Below are 22534 nucleotides of genomic sequence, written 5' to 3' on the forward strand. Positions count from 1 at the left end.
TGTTTTTGAATAAACGGCGCCAAAATTTCAAAGTTATTTTTGGATTTAATAAGGTTGCTCACAAAAGAAAATAAATAAAATAATACATCTTTGTATAAATATAAAATAAAACAAAAAAATACAAACTTTTCAAATAAAAATATTTTTCTTTCGGTTTCAATTAGAAAAAATTTAAATTCTTTAGAAATTTTATTAGCGTTTTTAATAACAAAGAGGCGAAAAATAAAAACAAGAAATAAAATTTTTTCTTAATTTTTCATGTAATTAAAGGGTCAATATAGATTTTCATAATGTAAACTATTAAAATTGTTTTATTTAAAAAATGTTTTTTTTTGGTATATACATACAAATATCAGGTCTGGATAATTACTTACCGTACCAGTCATGTTACCATTTTTGAATTAGATATGTATGTCATCATAGGTTTTTAAACGCAAATCTTTCACAACTCTGACTTATTTTCCCTGATCTTGTTTACTTTTTGTAATAATTAGTAAGTATACGTCACCCTCACTTATTCCAAAGTTTCACGTTTCGAAGGGGAATGCCACAAAAACGAAAGTCAGTCAATAGAATATGCGGCACATTTTCAATGCGAAATTACGTTCCTGTTTTACGAAAATTAGTTTTACTTACGTGCGGAAATTTTTCTGGAGAGATTCTTCAATTGCCGTATGTTACTCCGTTACATATTGGACATAGAGCAAAATTTTTTATGTCGTTATTTAATCTGTCGCAGCGCGCAATTTAATACATATGGGGCAAAATATGTCAAATAATATGTGACACGTTTTTGTTGATTTCAACGAATGTCTCACTATAGATGTAGTAAACACAAGAATAGCTTGAACTAAAAACCGAGTTACATTTTTATTAAAAAATTTAACGCATTGTAATTTTCAAATTTTTCATACAAAAACTGTCAAAACTGGTACAATCTAGATTATAGTTTGACACACAAAAGAAATTGTGTCTTAATGCTTTATTAAATATCTGATATTATTATATTTCAAAAAAACAATGAAATTAAATAATAAGTGGACGTTATAAAATCACTTTTCATATTCTCATAAAAGGTAAAAATTATTTTAAAACTATGCTAACGTAATGAATGTTAACTATTTAAAATTCATTATTAAATACTTGATTACTACTTAAATTAAAATTAAATAATTGAACTCAAATAAAAAATGTTTAAATACAAATGTTTTGCTGTTTAGCTGGTTTGTTTGATATTAATAAAATTAATTGTATAAATAAAAACAAATTTTAGTAGTTTTTGTTTAACGTAGAAATTGAAAATATTTTCTTAATTATTCTTTTGCCGATGTGTCTCTCAATTACCCGGAAAAACCGTATAGGAGACATACACAGAAAAGTAAATGTTTTTACCGTTAAAAAAGTATCGATCCAGTTTAAAAATATCTTACTAACTTCAAATTCATTTTACTCGAAATATTATTTTGGCGTTTATGACAAGTAATTCTTTAACGACATGTATTCAAACATTCTGAGAAATATTTATGTTTAAATTGATACATTTAAATTGTAAAAAGAACATTATCAAGCCTCGATATATTTACATGTTCCCTTCAATTTATTGTTGCCTACCTTGCTTTTAAAAAAATATATATATACATCGTTTACCACACATTTTACCATATTGTGATAAAATTAGGAACATGGAACTAGTATATGTAAATTACTTTGATCTTTGATGAGTTATAGAAAAGAACATTTATTTTAATGAATCTATTTGAGTTACTAATTGCATATATGTAAATGAGTGCAGGGCGATTCTGTAAAGATTTAAATATTATTTACCATCGCTTAGATTTCCTTTTCAATTATAATGGTAAAATGTTTTTTCAGAAGTAAGGGCTTCCGAGGAGCAAGCATTTTGCACATAAATGTATTGATAATTATTACTTGGAAAACTAATTTTTATTTTAAAAAACGATGGAAATTAAGAACAATGACAAATTATTTATGTTTTATTTTACAAAAGAATTTTATAACATAACACTTTAGTATTAATATATGTCGATCACAATCATTCACATTTTGTAATTATAGTTTTTTATAAGCATTTTCTGTTGTCAATTTAAATTATCATTCCGGAATTTTAAATATACATATGTGAACCTAGTAAAGAGCGAAAATAAAAAAGGTGCAGGCAGTACATAATCCAATGCATTCTAGTAAAAAATGAGTGCCTATTAAAATTGCTACCGGATTACTGGTAAAATTATGTATATGTATATATCTAATATATAATTACACAAATGATAATTCTGATTTGACAGGAAATAATATGTTTAAAAAATTTATTATGTTTATTTCTTTTTCATTCAGCCCTTTGTAATACGAAAAGTTTTCTACTAAAGTACAATTTAATTTGTTCTCACTATATCATGCAAAAGTTTGATTTACAAATATTTATATTTTATAAATAATGTAGACTATAGCGAATTTAATATGGTGGGAAAAATTCGCTTAAAAATTAAATTATATGAATAACGAAAATGAAATTGATTTTTATTGCATTTTATAAAAAGTGAAAAATTAAGAAACGTATAAGATTTGGTTAATCCTGATAAATTAAAAATTAATACTTAATAGTAATTTCTTACAAGATTCCTTTTTCAGAAATGAAAAATTTGATATCTAATAGGTACTTAAAAAAGAGGATAATCTATAACCCAAATTTGGTTCTAGACTAAAATTCTATTCAAAATAACCATAATAGATACGCTCCTCGATCAGGCTTAATCCTGAATTATAATAATTCATATAAATGATTTCATGTACAGAAGAAGATTGTACAGAAGGTCTGCGTAAATGCTAAACGCAATATTAAAAAATTTTGCGCAGCGCTAATATTTATAACGGGCGTCATTTTATTAATCATTGAATCAAAATTATAATAAATTATACAAAATACATTAATTTTGTATTAGAAGCTTTATTCACATTGCAAACAAAATTAGATAACGGTTCAAACTTCTTATTATACAATACTTTTAACAATTGAAAATGAACATAATAAAACTGCTTAGTCAAAAAAAAACTTAAATTTTAAAAATTGAATGGTTAAATTTCAGAGATAAAAAGGTTTGCGTGTGATTTACGTAAAATTAATTTTAGCGTATAAATGAGCGTATAATATTCTAGGTATACAATATATACATCATTAATGTTCATAAGTATAATGTTCATAATATAATTTTGTAACAAAAAACAAAATATCCTATAAAATATATGTACATATACTTTACATTAAACTTTATGTTTTGATAAATAGTTTTTTTGTATAATTTTTTTAGTTTTTACATCGATTCCTTATTACTACAACACTACTGTCTTACCTTAAACCTATAATGACTTTAATAGTTTAATTTTATAAATCATCATTATACAAAATGAGGATTTAAAATTATAAGTCATCATTTGGTTTCTTTATTTTATATTTTCCTCTCCTCATTGTCGCTGCTAAGTAAAGGTTTTTCGCTTTCTTTCTTTCATTTCAAAAATTAATTAAATAAATACAAAAAGCGAATGTGTTTTTATAAGGAAATAATAAAATAAGGATATGAAATGAAAAACAAATAATGTGCCTACATAATTTTAAATATTTAAAAAAAAATCATTGACAATAAGAAGCGTAATCATAATATTGATTAAAATAAATTAACAATGTATCGTTTATAGAGCTTGACCTAAAATTATTCAAATGTTTTGCAAAGTAAAAAGAAAACTGATGCAGAAAATTAAAATTAATTTTATAACAAACTATAATATATGTACGTGTATAATTAAACATAATATTGTCTACAGCTTTTTTTGAAGTTTGTGTGAATGTCATGTTTGCAAAATATATATTTACCAATAAAAACAAATAAATTAATGAAACAAAACAAATTATAAAATAATAAGATATTTTAACTTACCTAACCAATCTGGAAGTAGTGAGCCCGCAAGAGATTCTGAATATCTCTTACCTATAAATGAATAGAAAAACAAAATTTTAGTAAATAGTATTAAATGCATTTACATATGTATATTATATAATAATAATGTGTTCATCATAATAATTTCGTGAGGAGGGAAAAGTTTTTTTCTATAGTGGTGTAGAGTAAACAAATTCGAGCCAAATTCGAAACAACATACTTAGAAGTTTCGTTTATTTTTACGTACAGCATTATTGAATTATTCTTATGCGTTTTTATTTTTATATAAAGATAAAGACTTTTTGTTCACTGACTGTAGTTATGAGACATTCGTTGAAGTAAAAAATATGAGGACACACTTGCTTCATCTTGTAATTATAATATTCTGATTGCTTGTCGATTATACAGAATTTCGATTTTTATTTTAAGAATCAGAATTTATAAGAAAAAATATTATTTTGTATGTTTTTATAAAATGTTGTTTAACCAATTTCTATTCTGCACTCTTTGTTAATATAATGAAAATAAATTCGCAAATTCCAAATATTTTATTGACTTTTTTTTAATTTAAGTAGATATATTCTGAAAGGGAATGCATAAATGCATGTATTAGTCATTACTCACATATGTACCTACTTACATGAATGTATTATAAATACAAATTAAGGAAAGAATTCCATAGAAAATGCCTCATTTATTTTAAAAGCTGTTTGCAAAAAAAAATTTTTCCATTTGATAAGTAGTAATAAATGGAAAAAATGGGAATGTAGTAAGATTAGTGGTTTTTAAACGATATTAAATTTAATATTAAATAATACACAATTTACACAATTTTAATAAACTATAACAGTTAGATTTCAATTAATATCAACTTGACCGAATTACATTTAAATTTAGCAATTAAATGTTACATACGTACATATATGCATATCTACATACATGTGCAAATTTATAATATGAAAGCATATATGTATATACATACTTATGTACATATAAAAAGCATGCTTCATTTATTCTCCTAGGTATAAATATACATCAATTTAATATTAATTCATAAAAAAATATCAAGTTGATTTAAAAAAAAATTCTTTTTTGTCTCATTACTTTAATGTTTTCACTAATAAATTAACAATGGGTCTATATATGCAATATATCCTTTCGGATATATTTGAAAACAATACAGTTATTATTTTCTTATATAAATTTCATGCAATGGTATTCATGTGTAAAGCTCTCATACTTACATAACTACATAACCACATATAAATGTATGTGTATTTCAATAATAGAATAACATTTTCTGTCAATGAAGCTAAAATAACAATATAACAAAATTAACATACTTATACGTATGTACTTTCATTTTGTTATCACTATTAAACTCCCCTTTTATTTATTTATTTCCTTATTCTCCCGTATTTTAACTGTTTTTGTTTCTGGTTTTTTTTTTCATTTATATTTTTGTTCAATCAAACATACACTTTAATGTAAATGAAATGTATAAAGTAAAATATAAATAATATTACAGATATGTATATGTACATGTATGAAATGCTTATGTATGTACATAGTTTACTTTACATAAATCTTCAAAGAATGTAAGTGCAACAACCCTAAACATTCCACTCAAAAATTTTGACTTGTAACTTTCGAACTTATCAGTACCTATTACAAAAGTATTGAATTAGGCAGAGTATGTATTTAAAATGCTTGGAATTCTGTTTTATAATGAATGTTCTCACTCTTATTTTCTAACTAATTTTGATCTACAATATACTCCGTTATGCTATTTTATATGCATGTATGTACGTATGTATGTAAAAACAGAAATAAATAATACCTGTACATTGGTGTCTAATATTGAAAAATACTTCATTGAAAATATATCAAACGAAGTACGTTTTCCTAAATCTGTAGTGTTTGTTCATATATGTATGTATGTATGTACATAATAGAAAATATGTAAAAATATGTATATGTTGCATCTGCATTAAAATTTGTGTGTATGTATATAGAAAGGAATACAATTTTATTCTGAAAATAGCAATATTATACTGAAAATGGTCATCTGAATGCTACCCTTTGTTATTTTTATTTTGTATTTTATTGTTTATTAATGCCTATATACATATATTATATACAAGCAAATATTGCAATGAAAACTGAATTTTGTTTTTCTGTAGCATATAAATACATATGCACATTTGTATAAGAGTCTGTATGTAAAATCATAGCATTTTACATACAAAAATATAAAATTTGTGTAGTAAAATAACTTATAAGATATTTTTGCAGTCGTTTTGAAATAATAGAAAGGAGAAGGGGACCAAATATAATAAAATAAATTATGTATTGACAAATGAATATATTGCTTGTTAATTGATCTATGGAGCAATATTAAAAAAGAGGTGCAATGCAGAATGAGTTTTTCCCTCCCATAAACATATACATACTCGTACATTATATATCGATTCATATATCACTTTAATGTTGAAATTCAGTTATAGAAATATAGTGCCTTAAAATGTTTTTTTAATATGTATGTATGTATGTATATTTGTAAATATGTAGAACTAAATAGCAATGTACTGTAAATAAATGAGTATAGAGAATGCAGTTACTAGCACTAAATTTAATTACATTTTGAAATTTAATTGTATAATAGCTTTTTACGTACCTGATGGGAATAATGCAATTATTTTTGCTTTTAAAATATTTGATTTCAATTTAAAGCTATTACATTTTTGTACATGTACATACATATTATCTGTACTTTTGTTTATATTTTCTTGGACATAATTATATGTATATGTAGGTACATATAAATGTGTGTGAATAAATATAAGCAAAGATAAATTTGTAGATACGTTTAATTTATAATAGAATTGCATTGGTACATTTGATAAATGTATTTGTTTATTTATTGTTATTTATAAATGGAAATTATATTAAAAATTCGACCTAAAGCTAAAGTTTATAATTTTTACCGTATTTTATTTTTGAATCCAAGTTCATTATTTTTATTTATTAAGTTTTATATATTTAGCAACAGTATTGTGTCAGGATAATTAGTTCGAAATGTATAAGTAATATATTTAATACGAAAAAAGTAAAACTCTAGATAAAAATATGATTTTTTATTCAAAAACCAACAACAATATGGATTTTGTTAACTAAAACAACAAAGTATTTTAAAAAAACTTTACCAATTTAGATAATATTCAATTGATAAGTTGTAGTGAACAGTTTTACCAAAAATTCAAGAATTAATCATGGAACCAAATATAGTAACGACTGCCCTCAAATTCTGACAAAGCTGCTGGTACCTCTGTATTGAACAGCGTTTTTGTATTTATTTTCTTTTTTATTAAAAAAATTGAATACATTTTTCGAATTTTTGTCTATTTTGACACATATTATAATAAGTTTTGGCGCTTGACGTAAATGGTGCCAAAAATATGAATAAGTAAACTATGTTTCTTCTTGAAGAAACTATGTTTCTTCAAAGCGATTTTATGATTCTTTATTCCTACTTTTTTAAGAAACCCTAGAATTTGTAAGTTAATACTGCAGTACCAATAATTTTACCTCCAAATGTTCTAAATAAATAAATTAAGCAGCTTTATTATTGCAGTTTTTCTGGATTCAATATTCATAGAAGGATAACATTAATAATTGCAGTTTACATATCGTCCCAGTGATTGTGCAACATGCCAATAATTACAGTTTTTGGAGATCTTAAGAATTTTTTTATTGTTTTTTAACAACTAGATTAAATAAATAAGTATTTAGCTATAAATTAAAGTTAAAAAGATAAAAAGACAAAAGATTCTTTTTTTAAATCTTAATTTTTAAATTTTAAAAGAAAATACAAATTGGATTTTGCTTAGAAACATATAAATCTAAACACAACCCCTCAATAACTCAAACTCTCTTGCAAATATGTATATATAATTGTAACGCTATACTTTATATAATGTTTCAGTTTAACAAAATTTTTCAAACTTAAATGGAATGGATAAAAAAATATTTTCTAATGCCTAACAGATGGCATTTTATTTTCCAATAAAAAATTACATAATTCTCACAGGTAATAATATTAAAGAAGGATCGTGGATAATTTTATAAAGGTATATTCGAAAATACAAACAGAATGATGATCTTCCATTTGAAAAATATACCTCTACAATTTTTTACCTATATAACACAACTATATAATTTTTTCATGCTGCATAAGGGTTTCCGATTTAACTTTGAAAAAAAATATGCCGCAATGGTACGTTTATGGTGGTTCATTTTTATTCCAACTTTTAATTTAAAGTTAAAAATCCGATTAGCCAACGGAATAATTATTGATTTCAACTGTTGATCTTATCATTGCTGAGAAAATGAAACCGTTTCGAAATTTAAATGACTTAAGTTACTTCATAAGAAGCTAACATTAATATTTCTTTCGAAACAATGTTTTCTGTCAAAAACAAAAACATTTTATTTAAATTTCAAAACGGTTTATTCACAAATTTCATGATCTTTCATTCATCGAATAAAAGTCAATATAAAGTTGAATTTCACTGAACAAGCTTCTTAATTGAAATGAAAAAATGTAGTTTCGCTGAGAAGAAAATTTTGTTAGTCCACTGGATTTCGTACGCTAATTCACAGGCATGCATAAGTATATAAAATAAAGGTATTTGGCATTAATAAATAGAAAATAATCTTAACATTACAATTCTTTGTATAGTGAATTTAAATTCTTTGCATTTAATATGTTAGTATTCTGTTCAAATTTGGTCAATAACATTATTGAATTAATCTCGAATTTATTATCTAGATAAAAATGTAAAAAGTTGTAATTTAAAAATCTATAAACCTATTAAATTTCAAATCCATAAACTTTGAGCCTAACTTACATTATCTATTTCGCGGATGCCCCATTAGAATGATAAGTGTCTAAAAAAAGTTTCTGCTACGCATAAGGGGAAAAGACAACCCATTTAACATTTTGTATTCAGTTTTAGGTAGAACGAACCAGATGTCTTGAGCTTCATTTCTTTGCAGACCTTCTCTAGCCTAAATGTTTACCTCAGAATGTTTACGTGAGTTTCTTTTTATATATGTATATATACATACGTATGTTTAATTCAATAAAATAGCTGTTTACTTTTTATCCGAATAATAAAAACATGTAGCAAATAAAATTCTAAAGCAAAATTCTAAATAGATTTGTTTTTTATGCTTTCAAAATATTAACAGCGACCTTTAATGTTTTTCACGTTCAGATTTTTCGAATAAAGTTTTGTTTTAAAAAAAATAAAATAAAAATCATCATGAATTAAATATTCGAATATACGTCGCAGTTTCGTCTTTTGTCGAATTTCAATTTTAAAAGTTGATTCCTACAAGAGCTTATAGTTATAGATCATAAGTGCAATTGCAAATTAAGTGTAAAACAGTCACACAAATTAATTAATTCATTTTACTTAATTTAACCTTTTGAAATTTTCGTTTTAATTTTGTTTTTTCGTTTTAATTTTAACTAGAAGATTTCGGTGGTATGATAAAGCTAAATTTGTATGTAATGATTAGTGTATCTTGATATGTTTTGTTATTTGTATTTCGGAATATATAACATTAATATTTTGTTTTGATAAAACGAAGACGAAGAAATAATAATTAAGATTTGTTTTGTTTTGCATTTATTTTTGTTTTTTTTTTATTTTGGGATTTTTTAAATCATGGTTTTAGAAAGCAGCAAGAACGCACAAAGAATCACTTAATTTCTTCTCATCACATATGTCCAAATATAAATATTCAATAACATGAATCTGTACATATGTAGATTCATTTGTTCATACGTAAAACGTTTTTATTTTCAACAATTTTAAATTTAAAATTCAACATATTATGCAGATACAAACATATATACTATATTACATATACATATGTACAAGAGATTCGTCTGCTGATTTTTGAACATAAATATGCGTACATACGTGCATAGGTATGATACAAAATTAATACGAAAATAGGGAACCAAAAATAAATTTTTAAAGCTTTAAGATAAATTAATGCTTTCGTGATGATCTTTATTATTCCCAAATTTTCGTATTAGTTCTAAAGTTCCTTTCAGGTTCAATGGTTTTCTTCTTTGCATTTTTTTAAATGTATATGGGCTGGCACAAAATACACGCTTATCAATACATACGCATTCATGCTTTTACTAAATGAAAAGCGACTAATAGAATTTCGTTATTTTGTTAGTTTCAACTAATTTATTACTAAATATTTCCTCAAATATTACGTTGTTAATACCGGGTTATTTTCGGATAGCATTTTAATATGTACTGATTTAATACAATTTTAGAGTTGTTTAGAGTGAACGTATCATACAATAATTCAAATAAGGTTTGAATTTCTTTATGCTGCAAAAATATTCAAGAAAGCAAATTATTTTCATTTTATTAACTATTATCATAGTGTAATAGTATATATCTATCATACAAATTATCATTCTACAAATTATTTTTGGACATCGAAATACCTAAAATTACATTTTTATGTATTAGGAAATAACAAGAACAACTACTTTTTAACCTTTTCCAAAATTTTTGAAAAAAAATGCTTATTAGTTTTACTCTGTCCGTCCATCCGTCCATGGACATGTTTACAAAACCTCTACTCTCTTCATGATAGGTAACCTCAAATTTTATATATTCATATATTTTTACTGAAAACTTATTTCCGTCAAAATTTTTACTATCTTCCCCTTTCTAAAAGTTACATACTCGTATGTACCTCCGAAAAACCCTAAAAATGCCATTTTTTAACTATTTATTGCAGTGAAACCATAAGCATGTTTTCAAATTTTGCAAAAGCGGAAATGCATTGGCTTACTTCCTCTATTTCGACATACTATGCTTGAACTTTAAAAAAACAAAATGACCGTTGAAAATTATCTTTATCTAAAATCCATTTTTTTTTTAATTTTTGATGTCGTTTTTCTTTTATACCATATAAGTTGTATGAGTCAAAAAAAGCAGCTTTTAGATATTAGCAAATAGTTTATTTCCTTAGGCGACAATTTTTTTCCACCTTTAAGTTTGTATAACGCAATTTGTAAAACTTAAATTTTTGCCACTTTATATTTCCGCAACTGCAAGCTTTTTCAAATTTCCATAAATGCAGAAAACTAACAGTAAATTCCATTTCATTAAAATTTTTTTTTTTTTTAAATCACGTAATTAACCATTGAAATATGTTCACTTTTTTAAATTTTTTTCTTTTTAATTTCAAAGACCGCATAAATTTTTCATCCTAAGTGTATGCCATCCTTGAAATAGTTTCGTATATGAGTGAAAGTAATGGAAATATGAAAAGTGCTATATTAGAAGCCTTGGTTTGACCCAACTTTATTATTATAATAAATAAAAATTTTCAAATAATAAATTCAAATTTTTTCAAATATTTCGTGAGTCACAAAATTACTTCATTTATGTTTTTTATTGATTCGATGATGTGTCCGTATCTAGCTATCCGCTTGTATGCAAAACTTGCTTTTAAATAGATCTATCTTTATAACTAATTTCAATGTCACTACTCTAAAAACAAAAATATTTCTTTTTAATAGAAAAATTTTACGATAGTAATTTTCAAGATAGCTTTATGAACGCGATGAAAAAAGCTAATCAATTGAAAACATTTTTGTATGTTCTTCTCTTGTTTATTCTTATTTTACTCATTATTTTAGTGCTGCCACTGTAATGAAATTATCTTTTTTTTTCAATTCCCACACTTTCTCTCTCTAATTTTAGCTATTGCGTTGTTGCTGTATAGAGTTTAGTACTTTTATACAGATATGCATATACTACTTAAAATTATAATATTCATTGAATATTATAATTTATATATGTAGAATTATATATATTATCATTGACACTTGTAAATTTAACCACCCGAACACGTCGTCTCCGGCATGGACATGTAAATATGTAAAATTCGGAGATGATTTAACCATGTCAGCCCGTCCGATCAAACGATAGCTCAAAAACGAATAATGCAATCCACCAAACTTTCACAAGTTGTTTCTTTTATGCTAAGGACGGTTGCTATTGTTCGGGTAGCTGCCATACAACTAAAGGAAGTTTTTTTTTTTATATATTTCAAAAACTAATAAAGATTTTAATATCAAAATTTGCCAAGATGTGTCCAATTACACTTTCCATGAGTTCGAAAATTTTTAATGGAATGGCTGAACTGGTTCGGTAGCTGCCATACAACTCCAAAAGCTAATTTTAAATATTTAGAAAAATAATAAAGTCGGATTCATGAAACTTGGCAGTCATGTGTCTAATTATAATTCACATATATCCTTGGGTGGAATGGCTTGACAGGTTCGGATAATTGCCGTGCAATTCCAAAACCTAATTTGAAGTATTCGAAAAAATAATAAAGTTAGATTCATGAAATGTGGCAGTTATCTGTCCAATTATAGGTCAGACATATATCCGTAAAGTTACACTGGTATACAAAAATGAAAGTAATTCTAGATATTTCAAAAACAAATTGTTAGACTTAAATTGTTTTAAAGGTATAATTCGGTCGGCGTATACCGACTGAAACGTTTTACTTGCCAAACAGTCAATTTGTCTCTGTGTGTATTAGTGCACCTATTTCGAAAACTGTGTATATTGGAACTTAAATAAGTAAAAGGTAATATTTTATGAAACAAATTATTAATAAACTGTTCTTTTAATGAAACATAATTTGTAGAAACAAGAAAACTTCCACAATAAAGCTTAAAAAAAAACCTTTTTGTTCCAGAATTATTGAAAGAAACTTTTACTTTCATTCTATTTTGAATTTTTCTTAATTATGTTCAAATCTAATAACAATTAACGAAAATAATAATGTAATTATGATAGTTTTTAAATTCCTTTTGTATTCAATTATTCATGCTTAAATGTTATTCTTCGCTAGATTTTCTTGCTTTTGTTATTTTATTCATGTATTACAAGTAGCTACAACATGTTAGTCATTTGCTTTATTGCTTTTGTTATTATTACTATATTTTTAATATTTTTGCACACAATTAAATTTTATAACAAAAGTGGTTGCCTGACTGAGTGCACCTTTTAGATAAACAAATGCCAGAAAAGTGATCCCGCCTACAAGTCATTAGAAAAAAATTTATGTGGGTAAAGAAATACATATAGTTGAACTCTATGAGTGACGTATGCATATGTATGCAACATAGGTTAATATAAATTTATTTTATCGCTATATAATAGAAGTAGTTAACTCGGTAGATATTTACGTTAATATTATAACGACTTATGAAACCACGATAGTCATGCAAAATAAGAATATAATGAGATTTTCTTTTAATTTTCCCAAACAATCTTGTTTTTTTGCTTTTCTTTTAATTTTCGCTTGTAAATCATTTGCTATATTATGCATTTATACACATAGAATATATGTGTATATGTATATACACAAAGTACATGTTCTAAATTTTTTAATTTATACATTTTTACACATGTAAACAATGTATAATATAAAATATTCAATTATTTGTTATGAATTGTTTTAAGATTGTATTTATGCAAAATTTTCATATGTAAACTACATTTACATTATACAGTAGAAACCAATTATTACGTATGTATACCTATAACAGATAAGAATTATATATAACATATATCTATAGGTATATGATATATATATAAGGGTTATATATATCTATTATACCTATAACAGATAAGGTATAACAGATAAGTGTTCTATTGCACTTGATCAACCACTTCTAAATTTTACTTATTAACTTTTTAAAAAAATACGTTTTTTTATTAATATAATTCGTTAATGTTTTGAATCTTGGCGCAACAGAAACTGCTAATTTTTTATTAATTGACTAAAAAAAAAGCTAAAATTAGTTAATGTAATATTTCATTGATTTTTTTGATTTCACTCACAGTTTTGTAAAAAAAAATTTCGGTTTCTTAAGTTTTAAATTTTCAATTGTCTTTGGAAATTAAAACATTTTTAATTAGAGATACTTTTCTACAAAAATCCATTTTTTCAAATATTTAACGTTTTGCATTTGAGCCAATATATTAATTCTGTACGTCATAACACAATCGACATTTTGTTATAACCGAAGTACGTTTTACCCAATTTCTACTGTATAATTTGGTATTTATGTATCTCTGTTATTAATATCTATATTCATGTTATATTACATAGAATGATTCCATTTCAATTTTTCAATCTAAATTTAACTAAACTAATATTATTATTGTATATTATATAAAATTTGTGTAGTTATTATAGATACATATATGTACACATCCATATATACCCACATACGTATATAGATGTTTTGTAGTAAGAGAATTAAAGAAAACGTAAAATACGTAAAAAAATCATATCTTTATGATATTGCGATTACCCGTCATTCAAAATATAAGAAAAACATTTCTTTTTGTTAAGTTCTGGTTTTTTATGTTAGAAAGCGAATCCACATAAAAAAAACAAGTATACGTATACAACAAACGTATATAAGTACGTGCAAATTTATAAACAGTACGATCATTGAATAAAAACAAATTTTAACAGAGATTGAGATTAAGTTTTGCACTAGTGAATATTATTTGTGAAAGCAAAATTTGCACAATAAATATGTACTGAAATGTTTTAAAATATTGCGGGCCATTAAAAAGAAATGTAAAGAAACAAACACCAGAAGATAATGTCAGAAGAAATTATGCTAATAGTGGAAACCTGATGTTCTTGACACGTGTTGCACATGTTTTGTTTATAACGAACCATCAACTTTTTAAAATTGAATTATTATTACTACAATAAAACTTTAAGATTACGAAAAATTTTTATGATTTTTTTCATTGTGTATAATGAATAAATGGCGATAGACATGAAGTTAGAGTAAATTAAAAATTTTTGTTATGGAAAAAGGAACAAGCAAAATTTTATTTGCCTTTCACAAATTAAAAGTTGAACAAAATGTATGTACACGTATGTACAGTAAGCGTTTAAAATTAATTTTTTCTAAAAACTTATTTTCAATAAACGGGTGATAGTATTTTGAATTTACTTTACTTGTCTCATAGCTCAAACGAATATTAATAATTTTTGATTTCGTTGCTAAAAAAATGAAACATTTTTTGGATATAAACTTCGGATACAGGTACTCAATACTCAAATTATAGTTTTATAGAATTTAAGAAATGAAATAATGATATAGAATGACTGTTAGCAATTAAAAAAGTCAATATGTTAGACAATTTAACATTCGTTTTATCCACTATATACTTACTGATGCGTGTAACGACTACCGAAATATTAAAAGTTTATAGTTTTACCACTATAAGACTAAGGAAATGTATCACTAATTTGAGAAACTTAGTAGAAAATTTGATTATTATATACTAAGAATACATATTCTTGTTTGTTGTTACTAAGTTTTATTCGAATGAATAATTGGCGCCCTGCGATTATAAGATATGTAGATTTAATAAAAATATTTAATTTGTACATTTATTTAAATTCAAATTATATTAAAAATTTTCATTCTGTTAAAGGTGATTGATATTTTCGATGTGCACATATTTATTATACCCTACAGTTTTTTGAACGCCATATTAATTTGGATATGTCGTTTGCAACCACTTGAAGGAGTCCTCTGCAGGAGTCCCCCGTCTCGTTTCTCGATAACTCTAAAATTAGAAAAAGAAAGGCAAACAACCAAAAGAGATTATTTTAAATATTTCAAAACCTGAGAAACACATTAATTTAAAATTTAGCAATTTTATGTCCAATACCAGTTCAAATATATCCTATAAGTTTTATAGAATGATTTGATTAACTGCTCTTAAACGTAATTAAGATTATCTTAATGTAGGGTATAATTTAGTCGGTAAAAGTCGAATGAAACATTTTTACTTCATATTTATTTTTGTTTATATGGGAAATACCAGATTCGAGTTATTTAATAGTCAGCTAACAAATTAATTCATGAAACCTGATAAATAAATCGAATTTAATAATATATTTTACCATATATGTATATAGTTATGCTGAATAAAATTTGTTTAGATTTTAATTTGTAGAAACATTATGCATAAAATGACAAGATCAGATGTTTTACAATTTGAATACTACCAATATCAGTATATCCACAATAGAAAAACAATATTATAAAATATGCATGTATGTATGTATCTGCTGTATTTACGCATATAAAAGCGAATACAGTAGATATCTATACATTCTCATCATATTTAAGTATATATTTCAAAAGCACTTATATGTTTTAAAATTTAAAAGATGAAAATAAAAACAAACGTGTACCAATTTAGAGAAAGAGTTTTCAGAAAATTGAAAATAAAATAAAAAAGGTAAAAATTAACATTCACTAGTTTTTATTGACAGAAAAAATTAATTATTAATTAATTATTTAGAATTCTTGCATAAGTCAGCACTAAATATTTTTAGATTAATTCATTAATTATTTTTTTTAAAATTTAAATCAAATCGATAGTATTTTTTCCGTCGGCTATTTTTTGATTATTCTATGATTTGTTATGTTTTTTTTTATTAAATATTAAGGTTTAGACATTTTTTGGGTAGTTTTTTTCTAAGGATGTTGTACATATAAAGAAAATATTCCTTAATTCTTAAACGAAAATCTTTGTTTCGCGGATTTTTCATTTGCTATAATTTTAAACTTCTCTCGGAGTTTTTAAACTACTAGTTTGTAAGTAAAGAAATTTCTTATTTGTTTAATTTGGAAATATTGAATATAAATTAAATTAAAACGTGTATGTATGTACCTTATTTACCATCATTACGTAGGTGAGGAGTGTTATACACTGCTACAGGTTGGGAAAGTTATGTTATATTCCTAAAACGTGTCTATACGACCCAGAAAAATGTTCATCATACAATTACAAAAGATATAGGGCTGCAAATTTACTTTATTATATGTATACATAAATGTGACTCGTTTGTATTATACAGTTTCGTTTTTTCATCTTTTGTTTTGTTTTACTATGTATTGTTTCCATGCACACGTATACAATGTCGTACATATATTATGTGTGCCTTATGAAAAAGACATTATAATTACTGTATTTATAATTGTATTTTTAATATCTTTACTTATGATCAGTTGAATTAAAAACAAGAGCATTCCTTCAATTGACGCAATGTTGCCGCACCTATTGTAACTTATTTTATTTCTTTGAAAATATTTTCTTTAGTAAAAAAAAACACTAATTTAAATTAGAAATCAAAAAATTTTTTGAGAAAAGAGTCTTACTCGAACAATATAAATATAAAAAGAAATAAACCAAAATATTACTTGCGATCAAAATAAAAATATTTCATATTTAAAATTTTTCAATTCATATTTTTTATTATAATTTTTTATCTCTGTTTAATTCAAAGTGTAAATCGTTTTTTTTCCTAAGAATTTGAGAAATGAATAAAAAGATAATAAATCACAAGGGGCACATAATATACCTGATTAAATATAAATTAAATATTTCAAAACAAAATGTCTTCAAAAAACTTAAAGAATGAAAAAGAAAAAAATCAAGACAAAAACTCATGTCCACGGATTTTGAAAATCCCTCCAAACTACATTTAAATCTCATATTATTTAAAAGAAAAGGTAAAGAAAAAGAAAACAAAAATTTTTTATTTTCCTTTTTTTGACACTTCAGAGATATTCCTTATATGATATAATCGTACGTTTAAATCTATAGTTACTTACACACATACGCGTACAAGTATATAAACACAGTATACATAATATGATTTTAATAAAACATGTCTGAATAGAGGTATTCTATAGCTTAAACGTAAGTATTATACTCATAATAAAGTACCATTTCCTTGACCAATAAATCTTTTTATTAAAGCAATGCATCACCAGCAACTCTAAACTGTCAAAACAAGTTGAAATTCCAATGCTTAAAGTGCCAGTTGGATACCACAAGAAGGTAACAGTTGCCATATATGCATGTGTTTATTTTATTTAAATGTATATATAATATATGAATTTCAAAATACATAGTACCTATGTATATTAAAAAAACATATTTTTACAAATATGAATAGCTATATATTTAGCCGAAAAAAGATCGTAAATTGAAGAAATTCATCTTCTTTCTTGTCTTTGTGTGGGTTAAAAAGGAATATGGTTTTAATAACTGAAGGTGAAACCGACATCACTAACATTTTATGAATGTTTGGAAAATATGTACTTGTAAATTCAAAAAAATCATTTTCTTAAAAAATTTAAACCATGTTACAAAGATTATCAGTAAAGTATTTTTGAGGATCTTAACATGTTGTCTATTAGATCAGCCCTCTTGTTTTGCTTATGCTTTCATTTATTGTACAATTTATATGTAATTTTCTCTTTGTTTTTATTAATTTTTAAATAAATAAGTTATAAAATACTAAAACATAAATTGAAGCTGCAGATTTACAACATACTTACATATTTAAATGATTATAGGTGAGAGTTTCATTAAGAATATTATTGAAGTTAGAATTGTTTCCACGTGTCCAAAGACTACACTTTTATAATAATTTTATATTATAAATTTTTATATTATAGTCGGTTTATACCAACTGAAACGCTTTTACTTGTTATAACAACTAATTATATTTTTCCCTTAAAAAAATTCAGATTTAAACGTGCTAATGTAAATAATGCCTAAGAATAAGTTTGTATAATATGTTATATGTACATATATTAGCCCATACATCACACGTTAACATAATTGTTGTGTATATAAAAGTGTAATAAATGAGTAGATTATAAAAATGAGTATAAACAAGTAAAAACGTTTCAGTCGGTATAAACCGACTGAATTATACCCTGCACCTTTCGTTATTGTGTAGCAATTACTCGAACCCGTGAAGTCATTCTATAGAAACTTCACGGATATGTCTGACCTATAATTGGACATCCGACTGCCAAGTTTCATGAATCTGACTTTATAATTTTTCCAAATATTTAAAATTAGCTTTTGGAGTTGTATGGCAAGTACCTGAACATGTCAAGCAATTCCATCAAAACTTCATATATCTGATCTACAATCGGACACAAAACTGCCAAGTTTCATGAATCTCACTTTATTATTTTTCCAAATATTAAGAATAAGCTTTTAGACTTGTATTGGAGCTACTCGAACCTGTTTAGCAATCCCAACAAAACTTTAGAAATATGTCTGACCTATAATTGGACACACGACTGCCAAGTCTCATGAATCTGACTTTATTATTTTTCCAAATATTAAGAATAAGCTTTTAGACTTGTATGGGAGCTACTCGAACCTGTCAAGCAATTCCACCAAAACTTCACAAATATATCTGATCTACAATCGGACACACAACTGCCAAGTTTCATGAATCTGACTTTATTATTTTTCCAAATATTTAAAATTAGCTTCTGGAGTTGTATGGCAGGTACCCGAACCTGTCAAGCAGTTCTTCTAAAACTTCAGAAATATATTTGACCTATAATTGGACACATGACTGCCAAGTTTCATAAATCTGACTTTATTATTTTACCGAATATAAAAAATTTGCTGTTGAAGTTGTATGGCAGCCACCCGAACCGGTGCAGCTATCCTATTATAATTTTTAGAGCATGTGTAGAATATAATTGGACACATGTATACAAAATTTTATATTTATAGCTTTATTAGTTTTCGAAATATTTAAAATAAACTCTTTGAGTTGTATGGCAGCTACCCGAACCCGTTGTCCGAATTAGTCCAATAACAATAGGGTTCGTCCTTGGCACAAAAGAAAAAACTTGTGAAAGTTTGGTGTCGATAGCATTATTCGTTTTTGAGTTATCGTTCGATCGGACGGACGGACGGACGGACGGACGGACGGACATGTCTAAATCAACGCAGAATTTTACGCTGAGCAAGAATATATATATATGTCCATACCGCAGATGACTCCTTCAAGTAGTTACAAACTCCATACCAAAGTTAATATACCCTTCACGAAGTGCAGGGTATAAAAAGCAAAAAAAAAATTTTTAAACACATCTTTCTTTGAAAATCTTGAATCTCAGAATTTGCCATTAAACTATAGTTTTTAGCACTTTTCCAAAAAAAATTTGAAAAAAACTGCTTATTAGTTTCTCTGTCCGTCCGTCCGTTTATCCGTGTGTCTGTTAACAAAATTTCTACACCCTTACAGATAGAAACCTGAAATTTTATATGTACATATGTAGATCTTTACTAGAAATTAATTTTCGTAGAACATAATTTTTACCTATCTCCCCCACTATAAAAGTTAAAAATCCTAAAAATGCTATTTTTAAACTATTTATTGTAGTAAAACCATATGCATTTTTCAAATTTTGCAGACGCAGAAAGATAGGGGCTTGCTTCTTCTTTTACGGCATACTATACTTGAACTTTAAAAAAACAAAATGGCCGTTCAAATTTACCGTTGTATAAGATCCGTTTTTTCCAAATTTTTGCTGTCGGTTTTCTCCTAAACTCCAGGTTGTAAAAGTCTGAAATTTAACAGCTTTCAGACATTAATAAATAGTTTATTTCGTTTGAAGAAAATTTTTTCCTATCTCCACCCCCTCTCAAGTTATGACCTCTTGAAATTTGTAAAATTTGAATTTATAACGCCTTATATTTCCGAAATCACAAACATTTTCAAATTTCTATAAACGTAAAATTCAATGACACTAAAAAATATAATTATTTTTCTTAACTCACACAATTAACCCTTAAAATCGAGCATTATACTAACCCTTCTTAAAATTTATTTTGGCTTTATTTCAAAGACTGCATAAATCATTGATCCTAAATATGCAATCCTAGAAAAAGTATCGTGTATGAATGAAAATAGTTTTAATAGTGTGGTAGATATACATAGACTGTATTTAAAAGCAGTATTTTCACTTGTTGAACGGAAAGGTGCTACAATACAAACCATTGGTTTGACCCAACTTTATTTTAGTTATTAATGGAACATATAACTTTTTAAGTAACTGTGCATTCTATATAAGGTAAAGAGTGCATGTTTATATAAAGTAGAAAGTGAATAAAGTAGAAAGGGGCAAATTCACGTTTTATATTAATTATTCGGCTACTTCTCTTCTAAAATAATTGTAATTTAAAGTACAAATAATTCATTATTACATTTAGTTTTGTTAATAATTATAAAGACTTTTCACTGTATTTTTGTTTTTGTTTTGTGCAGATATATTCGTTTTCGAGCTACAGTCTGTTGAAAAAAAGGGACCAGAATGACATTTCATCTTGCATATAAATAAATGCTTATAGCTTCGAAACCGTGTGACATAGATTAACTATTGGAGCTGGTTTCACAGATGACTGATTGTTCTTTATTTTCGGTCTTAAAAACAGTTTGCCATTGTTTTCAAGATAAAGTTCGTCAGAGTCAGAATTTTTGTTTTTTTTTTTTTCTTTTTAAAAACTCGAAACTTTTCGAAAGTTTTTGTAATTATTTTTTTTAATTTGGTTTTAACGAAATCGAGCATTATATTAACCCTTCTTAAGATCTAAAACATTTATTAGCCCTTCTAACATTTTCTTCTATCTCTCATAGTTTTGTCAGAAAAACATTGTAAATGTGTTTAAAAAACATGCGACAAAATGCATATAGATAATGATATGCAGAATATCACTATTTGTCATTGTTCATGTTTCACTGGTATACCCTACGACAGGACGTATGGTTTTATATATAATTAGCTTCGTATGTCGTGGTATTATGTTTGAGTGCAATAGTTCTTTGTTTGCATGATAGCTTCTGTTACCTGCTTGGATTCTGTTGTCTATCGCATAATGCATAATTGTATTCTCCGATGGTTATGTTTTGCAGCTGTTGCCTTGGGGTTTTAGACATTTACAAATACTTTGTTTTGGACTCATTAATTTAAACCAACTTTGGATGTCTCCCTATTAATAGCTATAAAAGCTTCGCACATTGCTCTAACACCTCTTGCAATTATAACTATATCATCTGCATATGCCAATATTGGCGATGTTCTTATAAAAATATGGCCGCCATTATTCATTTCGCTCCTTCGTCGTACTCCGGTTTCAATATTAAAGGCACCTGAGGTTTGCTTCTGAAAATTTTGTAGTCATCATCACTAAATTTACTAACTTTTTCGGTGTACCTTTTCTTTTTAGCGTTATTTCCAGTTGATTTCGATCTATGCTGTCAAATGCTTGTTTATAATCGATGAAGAGTAAATGGAGTTTCACATTATGCTCATAACATTTCTCCATGCTTTGTTTAAGGAAAAATAATTGGTCTATTCAGTTTACAGATTGCAGTTTTAATTTCATTTTTAAGTGTTGTAAAGGTATCTAGCGGTTCTGCCGTCATTATATCGTATTCATCATTTTGTTGGATTTCTTGTGGTTTCCTTGCTTTCGTCCGCTATCATGTTGCCCTCCTTATCTTTGCAAACATTTAACCTTGGCTGATACCCCTTTGTAATTTTCTTTATATTCCTTTAAAATTTTCTGATATCATTTCTT

The 22534-nt window shown here is 25.7% G+C and overlaps 1 protein-coding gene across 1 annotated transcript in view; it reads right to left on the reverse strand.

The window, feature by feature from the left end:
* Positions 1–22534, reverse strand: part of LOC129616383 (homeotic protein ultrabithorax) — a 129524-nt gene that overhangs the window by 70706 nt on the left and 36284 nt on the right. The window contains exon 2 of the mRNA XM_055532006.1: positions 3951–4001. Coding sequence (XP_055387981.1) covers positions 3951–4001 — 51 coding nt within the window. The remainder of the gene's footprint in view (positions 1–3950; positions 4002–22534) is intronic.

This window comes from Condylostylus longicornis, unplaced genomic scaffold, assembly GCF_029603195.1.
Source record: "Condylostylus longicornis isolate FDR11 unplaced genomic scaffold, ASM2960319v2 ptg000194l, whole genome shotgun sequence".
Classification (NCBI taxonomy): Eukaryota; Metazoa; Arthropoda; class Insecta; order Diptera; family Dolichopodidae; genus Condylostylus; species Condylostylus longicornis.